Here is a 22,343-nt window from a genome sequence, read left to right on the forward strand (position 1 = left end):
CAGCTGAAAAATCTTAGAAAAAATATCACTTCTGGTGTGAGGGCCCCACTCAGATTCTATCAACCTCTTGATTCTCATCTCTTTATCTATCACCAATGATCTGATCCCTTTTGGAATCATTCTTTCGTGACGCTACGCACTTCCATTCCATTTTTTTTTCAAGATGAAAAATCAAAAGAAACAAGAAATTAAATACGATATGATTTTTTTTTTTTGATTTTGCAATTAAGCTTTCTATTTATCTTCCACTACGTCCTTCGTACCATTCATCCTGGAATTGTAGCTCTTGCTGTTTCTCCATGACTTCTTCCGTCATCACTCTCCTCCTCTTGGCCGCTGCCGCCGCCTCCGCTGTGGACGTCCTCGGCGCCGGGGCAGGGCGCAGCGATGAGGAGGTGAGGCTGCTCTACCTGGAGTGGAGGTCCAAGCACCGCCCCTTGCAAAACGCCCTCGACTTCGACGGCGACCGCTTCGAGATCTTCAAGGACAACCTCCTGTACGTGGACGAGCACAACGCGGCCGCCGACCGCGGGGACCACGCCTTCCGCCTGGCCGTGAACCGCTTCGCCGACCTCACCAACGACGAGTACCGGGCCAGGTACCTCGGGAACTCCTCCCGCCGGAGGAGAGCCGCCGGGGAGAAGGCCAGTGACCGATATCGGCTGAGGGACGGCGACGACCTCCCCGATTCCATCGATTGGAGAGAGAAGGGCGCCGTCGTCAGCGTTAAGGATCAGGGCAGCTGCGGTGAGCTTCTCCTTCCCGCGTAAGTTGACTTGACTCTTCCTCGCTGCTAGCTCTTCACTATTTTTTTAGGATGACAGGGAGTTGCTGGGCGTTCTCGGCGATTGCTGCCGTGGAAGGCATCAACCAGATCGTCACCGGCGACTTGATTTCTCTGTCAGAGCAGGAATTGGTGGACTGCGACACCTCCTACAACGAGGGCTGCAATGGTGGACTCATGGACTATGCGTTCGACTTCATCATTCAAAACGGCGGCATCGACAGCGATGAGGATTACCCGTACAAGGGCCGAGATACAACATGCGATACTTACAGGGTGATCCTTTTCCCCCATTTGGCTTGTGGATGATGATGAATTGTAATAATCTTTAATTATCGTGCAGAAAAATGCTCATGTCGTTACGATCGATTCGTATGAAGATGTTCCATACAATGACGAGAAGTCCTTGCAAAAGGCTGTTGCCGGCCAGCCGGTTAGCGTTGCTATTGAAGCGGCTGGCAGGGCTTTCCAATTCTATTATTCGGTAAGGACTCTCATCCATCTTGTAGATATGACTTTGATTTATCAAGAGATATCTCTGTGGGAATCTTAGTGTCGGTTCCAGTGAATAGGTTTTCATTTGGCCGTTCCTAATTTGCCATGGCTGTGGGACTCATGATGAGCATCGTTATGATCTTTTGAGGTGTGTGGAGGGCCGGGGACGACAATTTAGTGGAGGTTCAAAAGTTTTAGGGCAAAGTTAAAACAACATCCTGGTTCTTCTAGAATTCTTGATGGAGTATTTCTTTTTTATTTTAATTCATTATATAATTATTCAACTGTCTTTGTATAATATTTTTACTATTATCTTTCTTTAAAATCTTAAATTAATCGGGTATGATATAACAATTATGATTTTATAGTTGTTACAATATATATTTAACCGGTTCAAAAATAATCACATTGTAACAACTACTATTTTGTAATTGTAAACCATAAATGCTATAACGGAAATTTGATCTGCTCATCTAATATTCATATTGTAATAACTACGGAACCATAACTATTACAATACATAATAGCTATGATTTTATATGTGCTACAACACACTCTCAATTCATGATTTAAATAGGGGACAATAATGAGAACAATATACTAGAAAGCAGTTAGGTAATTGAACATAGATAAATATTTTTAATCTTATTATAATAATTATAAAATCATAACTATTATATATTATATAATACTTACTATGTTGTAACGGTAAGAATTATACAATAGTTATGACATAGTCGATATAATATAATGTTCATCAATGTTAACTAGTAATAATACATATTATAAAAGTTATGAATTATAATTATTATTTACATTATTATTATTAGTATTGATTAGAATTAGAATATTATTGTAATATAATATTGACTAATACTGATGAATAATTTACTATATTAAAATAGTTATGAATTATAACCGTTATAATATATTTTATTAATATTGAACGGAGTTAATGAATCAGTGATTACTATAATACTATCAAAAATAAAAATATATTGATATAGAATAAAATAGTTTTCTAATAATAAATCAAAAAGTTGCTTCTTCAAGTTGCCTTTCTTTATGCCATTGACAAAGACCGTACCTGTTGTTGTATTTACTTTCTTTTTTTTTTTTTTTTTTTTGTCGTGTTAACTTTTAGTCACTAAGGGAAGTAATCTTCCTCTAAAATGATTGAAAATGTGTAGTACTTGCAGATGCAGAATTGACTATTGTGGCCGTCAAACTTTCTCAGGGAATATTCACTGGATACTGCGGGACTTCACTGGATCACGGTGTGACTGCTGTCGGCTACGGCTCCAAGAACGGCACGGACTATTGGATCGTTAAGAACTCATGGGGCGACGACTGGGGAGAGGCCGGGTACGTGCGGCTGCAACGAAACATCGCCTCCGCCACCGGCAAGTGCGGCATCGCCATGGAGCCTTCGTATCCCATAAAGACAGGGGCGAATCCGCCCAACCCAGGCCCGTCGCCGCCTTCCCCCGTCAAGCCGCCCACCGTGTGCGATGAGTACTACACCTGCCCGGAGAGCAACACCTGCTGCTGCGTCTACGAGTACGGCAGCTACTGCTTCGCTTGGGGATGCTGCCCTCTCGAGGACGCCACCTGCTGCGACGATCACTACAGCTGCTGCCCCTACGACTACCCTATCTGCAATACCAGGGATGGAATATGCCAAATGGTAATGCCGTTACTTGTGATGCATTTGTAGGCTCTTACTGCTGTCTGACTTGTCTGTTTATTTAACCTGCTCAACAGAGTAAGAACAGTGCCCTTAGCGTGAAGGCCTCCAGACGGACTGCTGCCGTTCCCTATTGGACTCGCCCTGGCTCTGAAGCTCTGAAGAGCAGTGCATGAGAAGAAGATTAGCTACGGCCTCCAGAAGATCGTTTATAAGCTCGTAATCATGGTAGTACAATGCACTTCTATTATCATGCATATTATGGATACTGCACTGGAACTTGGGTTATGAATTGTATATGAAGTTGGAGATCTTCCTAACTGTTTTGTTTATAGTTTGGGAGTACTAGTTGGAAGTTTGCAACCAAATCTATATAGATTATGGTTAGAATACAGGCCAGCAAACTACACAATTCTCATAAACAAGAAGAGCTACAGGATAGGATAGTCGGGAGCATTTCACCAAATAAACTGAACTATCGGAGCCTTATACACCGAGAAGACGTGTCTAGTGTGAGAATCAAGGGCCGAATGATCGAGCACTAGGAAAATCTTGAAATTTGTCACCAGATTTGAGTTGCTCGTAACTCCTCTTTTCTCGTTTTCGGAGACCCATGCGACTTTTGGCATATCTAGGAAATTCGTTAAGAGAGTAACTTCATTGTATCGCTTATCTACTAGCATAAGAACATCGTGATAAAAGGATACTCCAAGCGCATTCCATCCCTACCAGATGAGTGCATTATGCTCCCTTGCAAATGATTCAAGCCAGCGGTAGAACTTTGGACATCCTGCAAAAATTAAATTCCAACTCGGAGATTTGATGAAGGACATAAAGGCAAAAGATTTGATACTATAGCATATGTTAAGCATAAGACCAAATTCTAATTGCTCGAAATATGAAGCTACCGATTCTAGTTGGAAATGTTAAGCATTACAAGGAATATAATTTTAATAGTTGAAGCTTACAGTTCCTGATAAAAAAATGTTCGGTACGAGCAAATTCTAATATGAGAAACGGTAAAATTTTGCTTAGTGAAAAAAAAAACTTGACATAATTCTAATTGGTGATTGAAAACAAGAACCATTAAGCATGACGATAAGCACAATTTTGTTTGATGACCATAGGAAGAAGAAATTTATGATTGGTGAACTAATAGTTAACGAACTATCAAATAATTTCTTGGCTACATTACCAGTTTCATTGCACAAACTGACATTTAAAAACACGTTACTATCCAATGAGAGTTCCAGTAAGACTGAAGTTTTAAAATTCATGGACTCAAGGATACTGCTTCGAGAATATAGAGGAAGGATTAACACACTTTGCTTAAGTTGAACAAAAAAGTTAAACTAAAAGAAAAGGATGATAACAAATTACACCTGTACAGAATCATTTATCAACTCCATATGGTAAGTAAATGGGTTAAGTAGTACCTCAAAATCAACAAATGCAACAGGAACACTCTTCTTGTTCTGCATCTTCAATTTTAAAAAGCCTGGGCATCTACACATTGTAGCAACATTGTCTTAGGCATAGCAAGTAAAATCACGAGTTAAACAATACATTAACAAAGTTGTAAAACCTTGAAAAAACTTGAGTCAACTCCTTTTCGGTACAACTTGGACCCAAATTAGACACAAAAAGTGTTGGACAAGGAGGATTAATTTCAGTAGCATGAGCGGATGAATTATTCTGTGAAAAAAGGGCAATCCATGTTATTCTCACAACAGTTTTAACTTCTGAAGTAAAAGTATGCATTGTAGGTGTTGAATAATGCGCCAACTGAAAGATGGAGGAATCCCTCATAATGTTGTGTTTGCATGACTACGAAAAAAGATTTTACAAGAAAAGCATCTAAAGTTAGAAATGTCAACTAGTAAATAGAATTCAAGTGTGCAGGCATCTAAATGATATTTGGTCGATTGAAGATGTCAGAATTTTGTATAAGCCAAGCTTCTTCATGTTCTGAGTTACATGAAAACTATCCTAAGGTTCAAGGAAATTCACGATTGATTACAACAGACCAACATAAAACAACTTTTCACAAGATGAAACATTCACGTCAAGAGAGAGAGATTTCATCTCACAGTTAATGCGCTGCAAGGATAAACTCTGAAGCAAACTGATGAGATACAGTTTATATTAATTTTAAAAAATAAGTTTTTAATCTTCTAACCTTAGTCTAAATAAAACCATAGCATCCATCAACATGGCCATACAAACCAACTTACAGTACAATTACAATGCATTTTCCAGATGAATCTAAAAGGAGAAGAGGTGTTTATCCTGTTCTCATCAATGGCAAAAATGTGATCCAAATTCCTCTTCATAGGCTTTGTGAAATTAGATTGGTTTGAAACGCCTATTTTTACCAAAGATGACACAAGGCTTACATTCTCTCTAACAAGAGAAACTAGAGTATTACTGTATGATAATTGAGATGCAACTCACCAACTTAGTATGCTCTGAATCATAAGCCAATTTTTGGTTCCTGCAATTAAAGGAACAAGATATTTGTCAGTCATATGCGTGAATATAAATCAACTGAGCTACAATCATTTTAAGTTGCTCACAACTTGTTCAGCATTTTCATAGCCTAGGTGCAGTTATGTATTATTACCAAGGTGTTTTACAAGTTTAGATATGCCAAATTAAGCATAAAACTGTGCTCAAAGTAGTGTGCATAACCTTTGTGTGGAGGGATAACCATTCAAGCTGTAAGGAGAATAAACCATTCCAGGCATGTGGGTGTTGCTTCCAGAACCTGTTAGTGTGAAGATTGTGCCAAAACGTGTAAACGTGAGATTTAAGGAATGTGTACCCATGTGAGGAATTATTGCAGCTACATATCATAGACATTAGTGCCAGTAGAGTATGTCTCAGTTACATTATCAGGTAGCATTGTGGAGACAGACTACTAAATGCAGATAAAATAAGATGGTCAACCCAACAACTATTTTTAGATGCTAGCAAAGAATGGCTTCTATTACCAGAATCTCGAAAGTCTCTCGAATATGCAGCAGACACCCTAACTCTTCTATCAGAAGAATACGTGCTTTCATCTGCTCAACAACAACAACAACAACAACAAAAGTTCAGGTACCAGAAACTAATATTAGGTGGCCTACGTGTTACATAAAAAATGAAGCAATGCACCTGTTCTTGGACGTTTGGACTTAGAGTTAGATTTTGCAAGATCAATGTGAAGAGTTGATTCTCTTTCGAGGTCAAACACCAATCCCTGTAGATCATCATTTGACATTATGATTTGCTAAAAGTAGAAAATAGATATAATAGATTAAGAGAGGTAAAATGGTATTGCATTCTAAAGATCTGGAACAACCAATAAATAAAATACATCAACTAACTATACCATATACCTCCTAATTCTGACAATCAAATTCTTGATATCTAACTTTTTACACAAAAATAGAAGTCTGATGAATACAAAATAAAATAGAACAAGCACGAAATAAAGATGCCGAAGATCAACTACTTGTGTAACAATTGAGAAACATGATGATGAAACACCCTAGAATGATCTCCAAAAGAGTTGACAATTGAACTTGACGAATGTACAAACTAACTTCTAAGAGTATAATTTTCTTCCTGAATGTATAACAACAACAACAACCAAGTCTTATCCCACTAAGTGCTGTTAGCTATATGGATTCTTTTACGTTAGCTCTATCTCCTACTGCATCATCGTTTATACTTAAATAAATTTTATCTTGTTTTATTGTTGCTAATCAAGTCTTTTTTTTTCTAACTCTTTCTCGTTTGATATGCATATTTGTCATAATTTCATATCGCCTAACTGGAACATTTATTGGTCGTTTCTATACCATCTTAAACGTGTCGTTTTCCCTCAATAGATGCAACTCCGACTTTTTCTCTAATACTCTCATTTCTTATTCTGTCCATCCTAGTATGTCCGCACATCCACCTTAACATCCTCATCTCAGCAACTCTCATCTTCTACTTATGTTCTCGAGTTATAACCCAACATTCAGCTCCATATAACAAAGCAGGCCTAATTGCGATTTTGTAGAACTTTCCTTTAAGTTTTAGAGGTACTTTACGGTCACATAAACATCTAACGCTCTCTTCCATTTCAACCATCCTGCTTATATTCTATGTAAGACATCTCTCTCAATTTCTCCATCGGTTTGCAAAAATGATCCTAAATATTTAAACCTCTCGGTTTCGGGCAACTCGTCATCTCTTATCTTAACAATTGCCTCATATTGCTAAACTTAAATTCTATATATTCTGTCTTTATTCTATTAAGCCTAAAATCTTTCTCTTCTAGTGTTTCCTGTCTAATATTTTCTTCCTGAATGTCAAAAAAAGAAAGATTGCAAATGGTTATAGAGAAAAAAATATAGATTAGAGTTCTATTATTCATTCTTGTGATGGGAGGTTAATATCAAGAGAGAGATCAAGTCGCATTTGATATTAGCCTAAGAGATGCGAATAATTTGGAAAGGAGAATAAATAATGTTTTGGCATCTAATGGGGAAAGAAAGATTAGAAAACTAGATGATACTGGAAGAGAAATGGCAGTAATTATCTTCTGATATTGCAATAAACAAAGAGATTGATTAAAAACATGACACTAATGGATGAAATTTAGGGTTTTAATATATACACAGAGAGAAGTTGGACAAAGAGACTGTGTTTTCAAACGTATTGCATGTAAGAGAACTGTTGACAGAGACAAAATGAAGCCTAACATCTATCTTGGCAGAAAAGAGAAATTGGAAGAGACAAAAATTATTTAAGGGAAACTTTCAAAATGCCAATAAGGTTAAATATCTTTTTTTAAAAAAAAAATGCCTTTGAGGTTCCATTGATATCCAAATACCCTACTTTTCCATTTTGCTGTCATAATGTCCCCTCTCCAGTAACAAGTGAGTTGTTCACGTGTTAATTTACAAGGGTAAAAGTAGGTATTTAAGTCTTAGAGAGGGAGCATTTCAATAGCAAAATAAAAGCATCGACAGCATTTTGACATTTAATGAAACATTGAGGGTATTTTGAAAAAGTTATTAAAGGTAGAGCAATACTTTGGTAATTTCCCCAAGTTTTGATGAAAATTTTCTCTAAAATTTTATGGTGAAATTTAAACTCAATTGCTGCTGCAACCAAAGATAATGAAGATGAGAAAGGAAGATGAAGTGATACTTCAAAACTAAATTGAAAAGCTAGAACATTGACATCATACTTTACCAATACCAACTTATTTTGAGAAATATATATGTAATTTCTGTCATGATTTTCCCTCTTTTCTGAATCTATGTTGCCAGAGAATGTGAAGAGAAGGACAAATCTATAGTGAACAAATGAGGGTAGGGAATCCTAAGAGAGACAAGGAGATGTGTAAGCCATGGATATAGATAAGATGGTCAAACTAAAAAAACATGACAAGAGGGAGAAAGAGAAAATAAATGAAAATACTGGGCACACATTAGATGAGCATTAGGAACTCAATAGTAGTAACCTGCAACAATGACATAATGCTGGAAAGAAGAAGAGTAGGCACAGCTAGTTGGATTTTGTTTAAATGAAGTAGAGTTGGCACAAGTAAAGACGTGACAATTGTGGGTGAAGAAAGATGACAGCATGGTGCAGGGATGCTACTATTTTTATGTTGTAAAGAGGGAGCTAGAGACTGTTCATGCAAAAGTTTCTAACAAAAGGGTATGATTCAAGATTTGTCCACACACAATGTTGAAAGGGAGTTTTCTTCAAACTCGTGGTGATTGTAGAGATGTTGTGAGAGTAGTATTGCTGCATGCTGAACAAAAGTTTGAGGACAAAACAAGTCATCAATCCATGTACAAATTGGATCTGAAATGTAGAGCAAAAGAGAAGGGCATATTTGGAAGAGAAAGAAGGGAAGATTGTGCCACTAAACTATAGCTTCCCCGTGAGAAGATTGACGAAAGAAACTTAAATCTAGCAGAGGATCCACTAAGATACACAGTCACCATGTTGTATTTTCTAAAGCGATCCATTGAACTTATACATATAGGACTCTGACAAAATAGGCAATGACTAATACTCAATATGGTATTAAACAATTAACTCAACTAATTCATACCTAGACCACTAATAAATTCTCTAGTCAGACAAGTTAACTCTATTACCTATGAGGTGGCAAGCCAAAAGAAACATTATTGAATTTAACTAAAATGATTTAAAAGATATGGATATTATAAGTAACCCAACTTTATATAAAGTTCAAAAGCAGGATACGATGGATGTAGCCAACCAAAATAGTTGAGAGTAACACAATTTTGTTAATGTATGAAGAGGAAATTTGATTGGCCAGGCCCATGATATGCAATCACATATAAATGTACCAGAAACAGCAACATGACAGCCACCGAGAATAGATGTTCACATATCCAATAATTTTAGACAATGGGGGAACCAAATAATATAGACAAATAAGTAGGTTATTCTGGGGAAAATCAAGAATATTCAGACATTTAAAAAGTTGCCATAATATACAAGAACGGAGTGAAGTTTAATAATTTAAAGAATCATTAACCACATTTTACAATATTATAATTTGAAAATTTGATTAACACCGGAGAAAATCAATTGAAACATTGCTGAAAATATCCCAAAGCGAACTTGATTAGCATATGAAACATAGGTCTTATAATGTATGCCTGAGTTGACATATAAAAGGTTCAATATTCTTTTTCAAACAAGTATCAGCAACAAATTATGCCTAATTGTTGACTTCTTAAAAGAAAAGAAATTCCTGATCCACCAACTCAATTAGACAATAAATAAAACCATTTAGAAATTCATTGGCAGGAAAGCATATCAATTTCATACATTTAGGGAGTGCATTGCAGCAAGCGCTGATTGTTGATCAGTAAAGACAGCAAATGCATAAGCCTGTGACATAACAAAGGGCAAAACAAATTAATCATGATTAACACTCTCCTGTAGAGGGATAGAAGCTGAAATACATGAAAACTGACAGACGGAATTTGCAGATTGTAACCTTTTCTATCTCAGTACGGAAGAAGATTAATAACCACACTTGCTTTTACTTCTATTATTATAACCTTTACAAACCTAATAAACATTGGTGCAAGCTGGCAAACCAAATGCCATGCAAGGATCTTAATCATATTTGCCTTTTCAAAGACTACAATTTAGAGGCAATGAGATAATGTTAGTAACGTTTATTACTATAATGTATAATTTATATAGTTATTCCTGAAAAAAGATTCGAAACTATCCAAGGTCAACTTGGGATTAATGCATGCAGCTAGTAGTGCCTCAATTTGATAGCACGAAGTCAAACCATTTGATATAAAAATTGTGTGGTTAAAGAAAGAAAAAAGATTCAAAACCATCCAAGGTCAAATCGGGACTAATGTCATGCAGTTAGTAGTGCCTCAGTTTGATATCACAAAGTCGGGAAAATTCATATAAAAGTTCTATGGTTAATAAAATCGAATACATAATCAACATGACTCCGCTGTAAAAGACCACATAATCTTGACTTCATTGTCACAATTAAAGGCCAAGTTCATCCTTTAGGATGTTGCACCAATACTTAGGATAAATACGACATTAACCATACTTCAGATCGAATTGAATGTGGCGAAACAAGACGAAGCTCAAGGTTTACTTGGAGAAACATTGTTATTTCAAAGGCGTCTCCGAGCAAAGAGATCTGCTCTCAGATCCTCGGGAAAAAAAATTAAAAGTAAAATTTTTACAATATAGTGCTAGTTTAAAACCCTAATCTCAGAGGTCGCCAAAGACCCCAAAACCTAACAATATGAACAGGGGAGAATAAGAGAAGGTTATATATTTCGCCGACCTGAGAGGACTTTTCGGAGCTCCTAAGCTTTGCTGATTCGTAACCAGCGAACTCCCGGAAAAGGTTATATATTTCGCGGATCTTCACATCGCCAGGGAGCCCAGCTATAAAGAGGGTCCGAACGTCGTCGAACGACGGCTGGTCTGCAGACTCTACGTAGGTGGCTCCATAAATGGGAGGTTGGTAAAGGGCGTACGGTGGGGAGTGCTGCGACTGGTGTAGCGGGGGTAGTGGCGTGCGGCTGTAAGGGTGTGATGGAGCTCCGTGTGGCGGAGGAGAAGCGTGGACCGAAGGCGGAGGGTAATAAGAGTGGTGCCCGGAGGTCGTAGGCGAGCGGTAGTAACCGCCGGCGGCGGTGGGTGGGCGGTAGTAACCGGCCGCCCTGTCGTCCATAGGCGGCGAAAGAGGTAACGAGGCGTTTTGCGCTCAATGGGAACAAACGCTTAAACGGGCCAAGATTTATAGCAAACTCCAGCACGCGCAAAGCCAGGCCTGGGCCGCGACTAAGGCCCATTCAACACCTGCAAAGAAACGTCTATTTCATGAGAATTTTTTATTTTGCCGCCGTATTATTATTTTTAGCACGAATCTCCTTTAATGTTATAGAATTATCACATAGGGAATTTTCTCTAGGATCTAATATTCAATTCTAATGGAGTAGCATATAAAACGATTTTTTAGATCGGATTAAAAATCAAATTTAGGTAATACGGATTATTATAATGAGTGGACTCATAAAATGATGGGGATATTAAAGTCGAGACGAGGTAACAATTAAAGTTAAGACAGGGTGATATTTGATATCTGGTTCCGTTGATCGTCCTACATCAAAGTTTTGAAAGCGTGCCCGAGCATTTCCGAGCAGGATGTTCAGATAGGGCCGATCGATTATAAACCCGAACGAACATAAGGTTGCATATGTATGCTCTACCGGGCAAAACTCATTCAAGGTTTAAGGTACTCAACCTTTTAAGGCTCTTAGCATATGATCGACCAAGCTAAGACCGAACGAACATAAAGTTGCCTATGTATGCTCGACTGGGCAAAACCCCAACGAGCTTTAAGTTACTCAACCTTATAAGGCTCTTAGCTTATGATCGACCGAGTGAAGATCAAACGAACATAAGGTAGCCTATGTATGCTCGACAGAGCAAAGCCCAAATGAGCTTTAAGATACTCAGCCTTATAAAGCTCTTAGCATATGACCGACCGACCGAAGGCCGAACGAACATAAGGTTGTCTATGTATGCTCGACCGAGCAAAACCTGAACAAGCTTTAAGGTACTCAACCTTATAAAGATCTTAGCATATGATCGGTCGAGCGAAGGTAAGGTTGCCTGTGTGCGCTCGACTGGGCAAAGTCCGAGCGAGCCTAAAGGTACTCTCAAAATATGATCGGCTTAATGACTGGCCGACATATATTCAACAGAATGTATTCTCAAAATACGATCAGCTTAATAATCGGCCACGATATATTCAATAGAAGAAATTCTCAATATACGACCGACTTAATAACCAGTCAAGATATATTCAACGGAAGGTATTCTCAATATATGACTGGCTTAATGACCGGTCGAGATATATTTACTAGAAGGCATTCTCAAAATACGACCGACTTAATGACTGGTCAGGATATATTCAATTGAAGGTATTTTCAATATACGATCGGCTTAATAACCGGTTGAGATATATTTAGCAGACAAGTAGTCGACAACCTTATAACAGCCTGGTAAACTTGTCGGGAAATATTCTTTCGAAGCTTCTTCATTAATTAATCAGTTATAGCAATACACTCCTTCGAGTATTTCATCAAGGGCCCAAGTTATAAATGACAAAGGAGGTACATGTAGGATAGAAAAAAGATTCCTTAGAAGATTATTACACGATATCTAGGTTGTACTTTTTCTCATCTTCTAACAAACTCCAACAAACCGGGGACCACCTCACGATTACGGAGGTTATGTAAGGTGGTATAAAAAGGGAAATCCTGTCCACTGCCAAGGTACACAACAGAATGCAACGTAAACATCTGCATCTGAAATCTTACTTTCCTGCACTTTGGTCATTGTTCTTCTTCCACCTTCAAGAGAGGAAACTAACTTGAGCGTCGAAAGGCCTAGTTAGGGATTCCCACCCCAGACTCAGGTCACTAACGCTTTATTGGCTCGTCTGACTGTGCGCAGAACCGTTGAGGAGTTCCTTCATATCTCAAGAAGCTTATTGTTCGTCGATCAACTATCTATCGGAGCTAGCGCACCATCTCATCGCCTTCAGACAGGATCAGTAGGTATTTGAGTAATTGGGTATGGAGATGGATTTAATAAAATTCTACCCATATCCGACCTGAATACTCAATTAAATAATATATATACACAATTTTAATATCATGCACACCCTTAAGCGAGTGATCAAGGGCGACATCTAATGTGGCAACTTGACACTACCAAAATCTAAATTTTTTAATTTCTCTCTTCATTCGCGTGGACTTATTTTTGCTCTTTCTCTTCCTTCGCTTACCTTTCTTCACTAAAATGAAAGCCCTAAACCCTCTTCGCCTCTCATCCGCTCCTCTCTTTCCCGGTTCCAAACCTAGACACAGGTCATCTTATTTAACTCTTAGCTCGCGGCAAGTGAGTTTGGGTTTTCATCCAAACAATACTCGTCATCTCCCTGTCCTTTTTATACTTGTTTCAGAATGACACAAGAAGGCGTTACAAAGGTATGTTGAGTGTTTGTCTTTTTATCCATCATATTTTATAAGAACCAGCTATTTAAAAGCCATTGTGAAATCACTTTGGTGCTTGATTTCGAAAAATATAATGGTGATGATTTTAAAAAATGGCTGATTTTCAAAAATAGGCACATTGGTCATTGTTTTCAAAAACTAGCACCACATTTATACTGGTTTTCAAAAACCCATTGATTACATTGGTACTGATTTTCAAAAATTAGCACATCGGTACTGGTTTTTAAAAACCAGTGCCAATGTAGTGCTGATTTCTAAAAACTAGGACCATCTAATTTTTTTTTAAAAAATAAAGAAGTCAAACCAACGTGTTTACTATAATATAAAAACTAGCATCACCAACATATTGATAAAGATATAGAAGTCAGTAGACATATTATATCAATATCAAAATTTTAGAATTATTATTTGTGCATATGTACATTTGTTTATTTATATTAATAATGTATATTTTGAATAATTTCAATCATCAGTTGATGTTAGTTATAAACTCTAATAGGCTAGTGTTTTAGGTCACTTTAATGGTGTTTTTAACCATCCAATAATGAAAGGACAAGATCATAGGTTTATTTGTTTATATGATTGACACAAAGCGATCATTAAACAATCCCCTTTTGTTATTTTTTTGGACATTCAAGATATTCAATAAATTCGTGGTCTATTGGTGAATATATTTCAAAGTTGGGATTCAGTATTTCATACATTTATATTTTTAGGTACATTTTCTAATTTTGAAAGTTAGAAGCACATAATAGAAAACTAATCATTTTAAATTTTTAGGTGTCTCAGTTGCTTTCACTAGAAGAGATGTATCTCTGCTACTTGGTTTTCCAAATAGAGGTGTTTCTGTTCCTATAAACTCAACTAATGCATTGGGTGACCTCTTTCTTGCTTACTTCTCTAATAAAAAAGAACTTGCTAGGTTAATAATTGTGGAGTTGCTTAAACTCAATTCTCATAAAGTTGAAGTAGATGATGATGTTTTAATATTTTATAAATTATACATTTTGTATATATTTATTTGTGTGTTATTTTCTTTTAGTACATATAAAGTTCTATTAGGTCTTGTAGATATTATAGATGATTTTAAAAATCTAGGTAGATTCAATTGGATTGAAGCGATTCATCAATTTATTGCTCCCTAATTACATACCATTAGGGATCTTTTTTCATCAAGTCAGATATATCAAACGACCATTTCAGTTCCATAGCTAAAGAGATTTGCTAGTCTTTTGGCTATAAGTTTTTTTAAAGGTAAATGTGATTTTTTATATAGACATTATTATGTATGTAAGATTGCGTATAATGAAGCAGACATACTGTTTGGAGCATGTCTCAATCCAGAAATCATATAATAGTGAAGGTGCACGAATAAATAATTGAAGGTCTACTCCTTCACATATTAATAAGGTGAGAGCTTTGTTGGACTAAGTCTTATCTGAAGAAGTAAATATCAAAGACTATCACCTAACTTTCATTTGCAGTTTCTAAATAATTATTTATAATTTGATAGGTTATTAGTGAACTAGTTCCTACCTTTTCTGAAAATACATTGGTAGAAAATCTCTCTTACCTCGATAATGCCCAAGTGATAGTAAATGCCCTAATTTTATTATTTATAAAAACTACATCAAGGAGCTAATAATGGAGAACATGCAGCTAAATGAAAGGGTGAAAAGATTATTTGGAATAATAGAAAAGTAGGGCATCTTAGCTAAATCAAGCGGCCCTGTAGTGGATCCTCATCCTGAATCAGTTACTTTTAGAATAAGGATTAGGAGAGGAGGTGATAGAAGTCGCTATGATTACAAGGATACTCTTATCAATAGTCCAATATGTTTAATTTACCTCAGAAAAAGAGAAGCAAGATTGAAATTTACAAGTCTTCTGAGAACATCATAGGACAAGGATCTGTTCTTAACCAGGAAAAAGAAGAAATTGATATATATAATACGCAATAAGAGAGAGAGATTATCTCAATTTCTAAAGGAAGTTCTGAAGAAGAGGCCAAGGAGGTTGAAAGGATTTCCAAAATTAACAAAATGAGATTGCAAGTCATTACAGTAAGTCTTTATTTACACATCAATTAGTTTGAGTAGTTTGATTTCAATCACTAATTACATTTTTTTGTTTATGGTAGTATGTCAAGAAATAATTTAAAACTCCCCCAAAAGAAAAAAAAACTAGATGAAGATGTGACCTAATTGTTAAATACATTAGAAAAATTAAAAGTATGATAGTTTCAATCCCTCATTATATAGTCAATTTAATTCTATCATAAGTTTAAAAATTCACAGGTTCTAATATTTATTTATCTTATTTAAAGTAATTGATTTTCTTTTCAGACCTACTGCATAACTTGTTTGGGAGGAAGCACCTTTTTTTTTTAACTAAGGCTTCCTTATTTTTTGGTGTAAATGCTAATGTTTTTATAAAAAGGGAGTTAATTAATACCTATTGTTCAATTATATTTAGGAGAGTCTCCTCATCTAGTAGGTCATACAACAACTCTATATATTTTTCAATCAGCTTCACTATAAGGAATTTAAATTATCAGATAATATATAATGGTTGAATATATTGTATTAATTAGTTACTTATATATCTCTTTGCACAATTGTAGTCAACATTAAAATTTTTATGGAATACTATCATGACACAAATCATAAAAACCGATATAGTAGAGGGAGGGGTTAGGTATATTTTTATACCTATTATCACAAGTGATACACACTTTCACTTGCTATCTATTAAAACAAAAGCAATGACTTTCAATCATTAAAACTCTCTTGAACATAATGATAAATCATCATCAGATTTTGAAGCATTAGTGAGAATACAATATTTCTGTTTATGTTAGTATTGCAGTATAAATTACAGTTGATGGTAGTTTTCCATTTCATTCTTATAGGTATCTGAATTAAAAGAATTTTCTTGTGAGAAACTTGCTGTTATTCATCTTGGTTTAGAATATCACTATCCCTTTGACAAATGGATCTGTGTCACAATTGATTGTTCACAACATGAAGCCAAGTAAGTATAAGAGAGTTAGTATGAATATATAAATTTAACTTAAATTTGAAATACTAAATTACTCATGTTATTTATAGTAATGACTGTGACTTCTTTGTTATGCAATATATTAGATATCTGTTATATAATTCGAAGATGAACTTCAAACAAGCATACATAAAAAAAAATTAGAATAGATATATTAGTATCAATTTTGAGAAACCTCCTCTTTCCCTCTCTCGATCTTATGGAAACCCCCTAGGCGGTCTGAAACCCTTTGGCTCCGCTTTGCCTCTTCGCCAAGGATAATAAATACTCTCGGATGAGCATTGTAGAGTAGATTACTACTTAAGGGGAGCATTGGGTTAATGAAGGGGATCAGACCTTCATTGGTAAAGTGAAAAATACTTTTGGATGAACATTAAAAAGAAGATTACTGCTCAAGGGGGAGCATTGGGTTAATGAAAGGGATCGTACCTTCATTGGTCAAGTGAAAAATGCTCTTGGATGAGCATTGAGAAAACGATTACTGCTCAAGGGGGAGCATTGAATACAATGAATGGGAGTTTCATTGAGAAGTTGATGCATACTCTAGGATGAGCAGTGTGAAGTGAAATAGAGCTCAAGGGGGAGCTTTGGCGACAATGAAGAATATGAGATCTTTATTGTGGGGTTGTTAACAATATATGAGGTTGTAAACAACGTAGAGTTAACTCTTCTGGAGAAGCGTTTGTTTTCAGTTTTTGATGTGTGACAAAGGGGGAGAATGGAAGGTTAAGTGAGGTCTTCATCCCAAGCAGGGGGAGTTTGCCTTCTAGGAAAGGGAGAGAATGAAGGAAACCTTCATTCATGCCTTGTCATGAAGAGGTTAAGGCTATGGGATTTAGCCTTGGTATAAAGAAAAAGTTAAGGCTATGGGATTTAGCCTTGGTATAAAGAAGAGGTTAAGGCTATTGGATTTAGCCTTAGTATAAAGAAGAGGTTAAGACTATGAGATTTAGCCTAACTTAGAGGTATTGTCAAACATCAAAAAGGGGGAGATTGTTGGGGCAATTTCCCTAAGTCAAGTTTGACCAGTTTGACTAAGTTTGAGTTGAGTCAAGCTTGAGTCGGGATTTGAGTTTTGATGTTTGACAATATAAGGAGATTGCTGGAGCAATTGTCCGGTTATGGAGATGGTCAAAGGGTTGACTAAGTTGATGAGAATACAAGTCAAGTAGGTCAAGGTTGACAGGAGACTTGACTGGGAAAGTCCTAACTGGATGTTAAGCATTAGAAAAGTCCTAGTGAGGAGCTAGGCAGGAGAAAGTCCTGGTGAGGAGCCAGGCAATGGGAAGTCCTAGTGAGGAGCTAGGCAGGAGAAAGTCCTGGTGAGGAACCAGGCAAGTGGAAAGTCCTGGTGAGGAGCCAGGTAATGTAACGCCCGCCCTCCCTGCTAACCCTAAGGGACGGGGCTACGATACTCTACGTACATATTACAGCGGAAGACTTAAATTAATTTTTCTTAGATTAATAAAACTTTTTTTTTGTTTGCATACCCGAACTACACTAATATGGTTTCCATAACATGATAACAAGATAAATAGAAACATAACATCAAGTCACCCATTTAGTATTACAATTTATGAAACCAAAGCGTAATTCTTAAAAGTTCTTAAAGCAGGTTCTTATTTGGTTGCCTAGCCACAGCCACACACATCTCCTTGCCTCTCCTGCTGCTCCTTTAGCACATCCAGCTTTTTCCTTTATCTGTGGTACAAGGAAAGTAAGCTGTGAGCACTCATGGCTCAGTAAGTTCCTTTCCTACTCACTAAAACTGAAAATCATCACATGATCAAAGAATATCTCAACATAACATGATCTCAACTAGTCATGGCATAACATATCATACTCTTTAAGCATATCATGCAACATAACAAAATCATATCTAATCATGGCACATCATCTCTTAAAGCATAGCATGATACATAACATAATCATATCTAATCATGGCATATCATAGCATCATCATAAGGTAGCATGGCATATCAAGCATAGCATGAAATATAACATAATCATATCTAATCATGGCATATCATAAATCATAGCATTATCACAACATGATCATAAGGTATATGCAATATGATTTTGAAAACATGTATCCAAAAAATATGTGTATGTCTCATGATCTTTAAAATCATTTCTTCTTACATATATACTTGAACGTAATATCAACATATTCAGGGCCCCGGCTTGTACCATACATAGATAACATAGATGCGCGCGTCCTAAGTATATCCAAGGTAGCAAGTCTTGAATCATACTAGGAACTAGGTCAGGATCACACAGCCATAGACCTAGGGGCGTACTAAGGAGCCCATCCCTTACTAGCCTGGATCACACAGCAAGGCCTAGGGGCATACTAAGGAGCCCATCCCTTTATTTTTACTAGCCCGGATCACACAGCCAAGGCCTAGGGACTGATTAGGAGTCCACCCTTGGTACAAGCCTTACAAAGTAAAGTAGCATGTATAAAAAATGCATCATTTAGTCACATAGCATATCATAGAAGTATGCATCACTTAGGCATACATTATGTCATAAAAGTATGCATCACTTAGGCATACATCATATCATAAAAAGTATGCATCACTTAGGCATACATCATGTCATAAAGATATGCATCACTTAGGCATACATCATATCATAATATTATGCATCACTTAGGCATAGATCATAAAAACATGCATATCTTAAGCATAAAGCATATCATCAAGCATGCATAATTTAACCACATAGCATATCATCAAAGCATGCATATTTTTATCCACATAGCATATCATGAAAGCATGCATATTTTAAGCACATAGCATATCATCAAAGCATGCATATTTCTATCCACATAGCATATCATGAAAGCATGCATATTCTAAGCACATAGCATATCATCAAAGCATGCATATTTCTATCCACATAGCATATCATGAAAGCATGCATATTCTAAGCACATAACATATCATGGAAAGTATAAATCACAAGCATACATGTTTAAGCATAAGGGTGTATCATGTGATTATACTAACATAAGAAACATGGTAACATAGTTAACTTGGGTTCTAAGCTTCCTAATCCCTTGGGTTCTTATCATGGCCGAACCCCCTTAGATCTCAATTTAGGTAAAAACAACTTCCAAGCATGTGGAACCTAAATTATCATCACATCAATTTCATAGGAAGCATTATCAGCATGATTAACTTGGTTTCTAAGTTTTCCAAGTCCCTAAACTCATGTGGCCAAACCCTATCAGATGTGAAACAAGGTTTCAAATGTCATGAAAGCATGGAAACCTTAAACTATATTTATAGTATTTTTTTCCAAGTGACATAGTAAGCACATTTGAGCTAGTTACTAAGTTCTTCAAGCCCTTAACATATGTCATGGCCAAACTTTTAACAAGTATTCCTTAGGGCTAAAAACAAGTATACAAGCATGTGAACTTGAACTAACATCATGTATAAATTCATAATAAGACATCATACAATAGGTATGGCCGAAACTTACCCTAACCTCATTTAAGTCACTAAATAACATATAGCATGAGAACTTTGGTTTTCTACTTATCATATTTCATGTAGAGTGACATAAGCATATTTAATTTTTGTTCTAGGGTTTCTAGGGCATCTATCCCTTCATGGCCGAAACATACAATGGTCCATTTAGGTCATGGAAAAATTATACAAGCATGTGACACAATCAACATATTATCATATTTCCATAAGAAGCATTTTTAACACCATTGGTTTCAATTCTAAGGCTTCTAGGTCTTTTAAACTCTACTTGGCCGAGACTCATCAGTGTATAAACTTGCTTCAAATAGCCTAAAAGCATAAGAAGTCTTACAAGTTTCATAGCATATATAAAGACAAGCATAATAAACATACATGTGAATTATGTCTTAGGCTTCCTAGGTTTCTTTCTCTTTTTCTTTTATTTTTCCTCATGGCCGAAACCTACCAATCCCTAAACTAGGTTTTAAGTGGCCTAAAGCATGGAAACCTAAGTAAGTTTCATGGTAAAAATTACTAAGAACATCATATACAAAGTTGGTTCATAAACAAGCTAGGACCCTTGTGATCTTACATGTCATATATCATGTAACTAAATTTTTCTATACTCTAATTAAGCATAAGAGCATCAAACAACTTCCATATCATAATATTACAGAGGTCTTGAGCATGTTAAAATTTTGTTTAAGCTTTTCTAAGCTATCCATCTTATCATGGCCGAAAATCTAAAATAAGAGTTCATGAATTTCTAGCAATATTCAACATGCAGTTCTTTAAGAGAACTCTATATTCTATCATACAAACATGGTTACTTAAATTTAAAGGTCTTCCTAACCCTAAGCCCTTTTCTTGGCCGAAACATATGAGTGGATTTCTTTTGGTTCCAAGTAACTTCCAAGCAAGAAAACCAATAAAAGACCCTTAGTAGTTCATGGGGGAAATCTTGTACTAGTTTGGTTAAACAATGATTTCTCCAACCTTTTGAAAATATTTTTGGCAGAAATTCTAGGGTTAGGTACTCCTCTGATCAAGCATCATATAGGTATAAAAACATGAAGGAAAAACCTTCCTACATGGCATAGAAAAATATCATGCAGTGAGGACTTGTTTAAACCTTCCTAGATTTAAAAAAACTCTTCTTTGGCCGAATTTTCTTAAATTCTTTTCTAGGTTTTCTAATCCTCATAAAATCCAAAAATCATATAAAAAGCCTTGTACCACAGGTGAGGGGAAGCTTACATCCTTTTCGCTTGTGGATCTAAGGTGTGATGATGGAAGAAGTAGTAGCCTCTTCTTCTTGTTCCCTTCCCTTGATTCCCTTGCTAAGTCCTCCTTGTATCTTAGGCTTTCTTAGGAGAAAACCTTGGCTTGGGGCCGAAGATGGAGGAGAGGGGACTGAGGTTTTGGTGAGGGAGAGGGAGAGGGAGAATGAGAAAAATGAGAAAAATAGAATTTTCCCTTTACATATTCTCTTTTATGTTAAGGGGGAAGAGGTAGCAAACTTGGTTTTTGCTTTCCTTCTCCCTTAGCCTTTTTTTTCTATTGAAGAAGCTAGGATTTTATTATATAAAATCTTGTAAGAGTTATTTGTATTTGGCTTCCTTCTTTCTTATCGTTGTATTGTGAGCGTGTAATGCTTCTTCGCCTTCGGTAGTTACCGTAAAGGAGGGTTTTCATAGTGGAGGGTGTGTGAGTGTGTGGATCCTTGGACTAGTCACCTCTTCTTGAGGTGGATACCAAGTAAATCTACGTGTTAGTGTTGTAGTGTGTTGTTTCTTGTATTTTCCACTACACATCTGTTAGGATGTATACTAAAAGCCTAGCTTTTGGTATAAATATTTATCTAGAAATAAGAATCACATTGGTCAAATGTCTACATTTATGATAAATGAAGTTGTTCAATTAATTTATATTGTAGATAACATGGTGTGTGGAGTCACACACAGAGGATCATGTTATCAGTACCTTATAAATTATAAACAGTAGCTCACGACCAAGATGGAAAGGAACAAACCATTGGAAGGTCGTAGTGTAATTAGGTATTAGTTTATCTTAATTATATAATTACACTAGTACACTTAGAGTGTATTGAGTAGGACCATTAGAGGTGGTTTCTTTTTATACTGACTTTATAAAAGAATAAAGACCTCAGTTATTATGGAAGTGTGTGCTCTTAATCCTAATATAATAACAAGCACATATATTTGATATTT

General features: G+C 36.2%; 2 protein-coding genes across 4 annotated transcripts; one reads left to right on the forward strand and one right to left on the reverse strand.

Moving 5' to 3' along the window:
• Window positions 1-245: 245 nt before the first annotated feature.
• On the forward strand, window positions 246-3,286 carry LOC122029398 (oryzain alpha chain-like). Its single transcript, XM_042588366.1, has 5 exons — window positions 246-747; window positions 825-1,060; window positions 1,128-1,268; window positions 2,517-2,966; window positions 3,044-3,286. Exons 1-5 carry the CDS (start codon window positions 300-302, stop codon window positions 3,140-3,142), a joined length of 1,374 nt encoding a protein of 457 aa, XP_042444300.1. The 5' UTR covers window positions 246-299; the 3' UTR covers window positions 3,143-3,286.
• Window positions 3,287-3,320: 34 nt separating this feature from the next.
• On the reverse strand, window positions 3,321-11,257 carry LOC122029407 (RNA binding protein fox-1 homolog 3-like). Of its 3 annotated transcripts, none has more exons than XM_042588387.1 (10): window positions 10,828-11,257; window positions 9,825-9,887; window positions 6,126-6,210; window positions 5,960-6,031; window positions 5,658-5,733; window positions 5,421-5,460; window positions 4,552-4,661; window positions 4,403-4,472; window positions 3,696-3,756; window positions 3,321-3,597 (listed from the first exon to the last, which is right to left on the reverse strand). In XM_042588387.1, the coding sequence occupies exons 1-10, from the start codon at window positions 11,218-11,220 to the stop codon at window positions 3,425-3,427; spliced, it is 1,143 nt and encodes a 380-aa protein (XP_042444321.1). In that variant the 5' UTR covers window positions 11,221-11,257; the 3' UTR covers window positions 3,321-3,424. The 3 variants fall into 3 exon arrangements, with proteins under 3 accessions (XP_042444321.1, XP_042444313.1, XP_042444329.1); XM_042588379.1 differs by having other exon boundaries at window positions 5,658-5,736; XM_042588395.1 differs by having other exon boundaries at window positions 3,674-3,756; window positions 5,658-5,736.
• Between the last annotated feature and the right edge of the window lie 11,086 nt (window positions 11,258-22,343).

This window comes from Zingiber officinale, chromosome 1A, assembly GCF_018446385.1.
Source record: "Zingiber officinale cultivar Zhangliang chromosome 1A, Zo_v1.1, whole genome shotgun sequence".
NCBI classification, from domain to species: domain Eukaryota; kingdom Viridiplantae; phylum Streptophyta; class Magnoliopsida; order Zingiberales; family Zingiberaceae; genus Zingiber; species Zingiber officinale.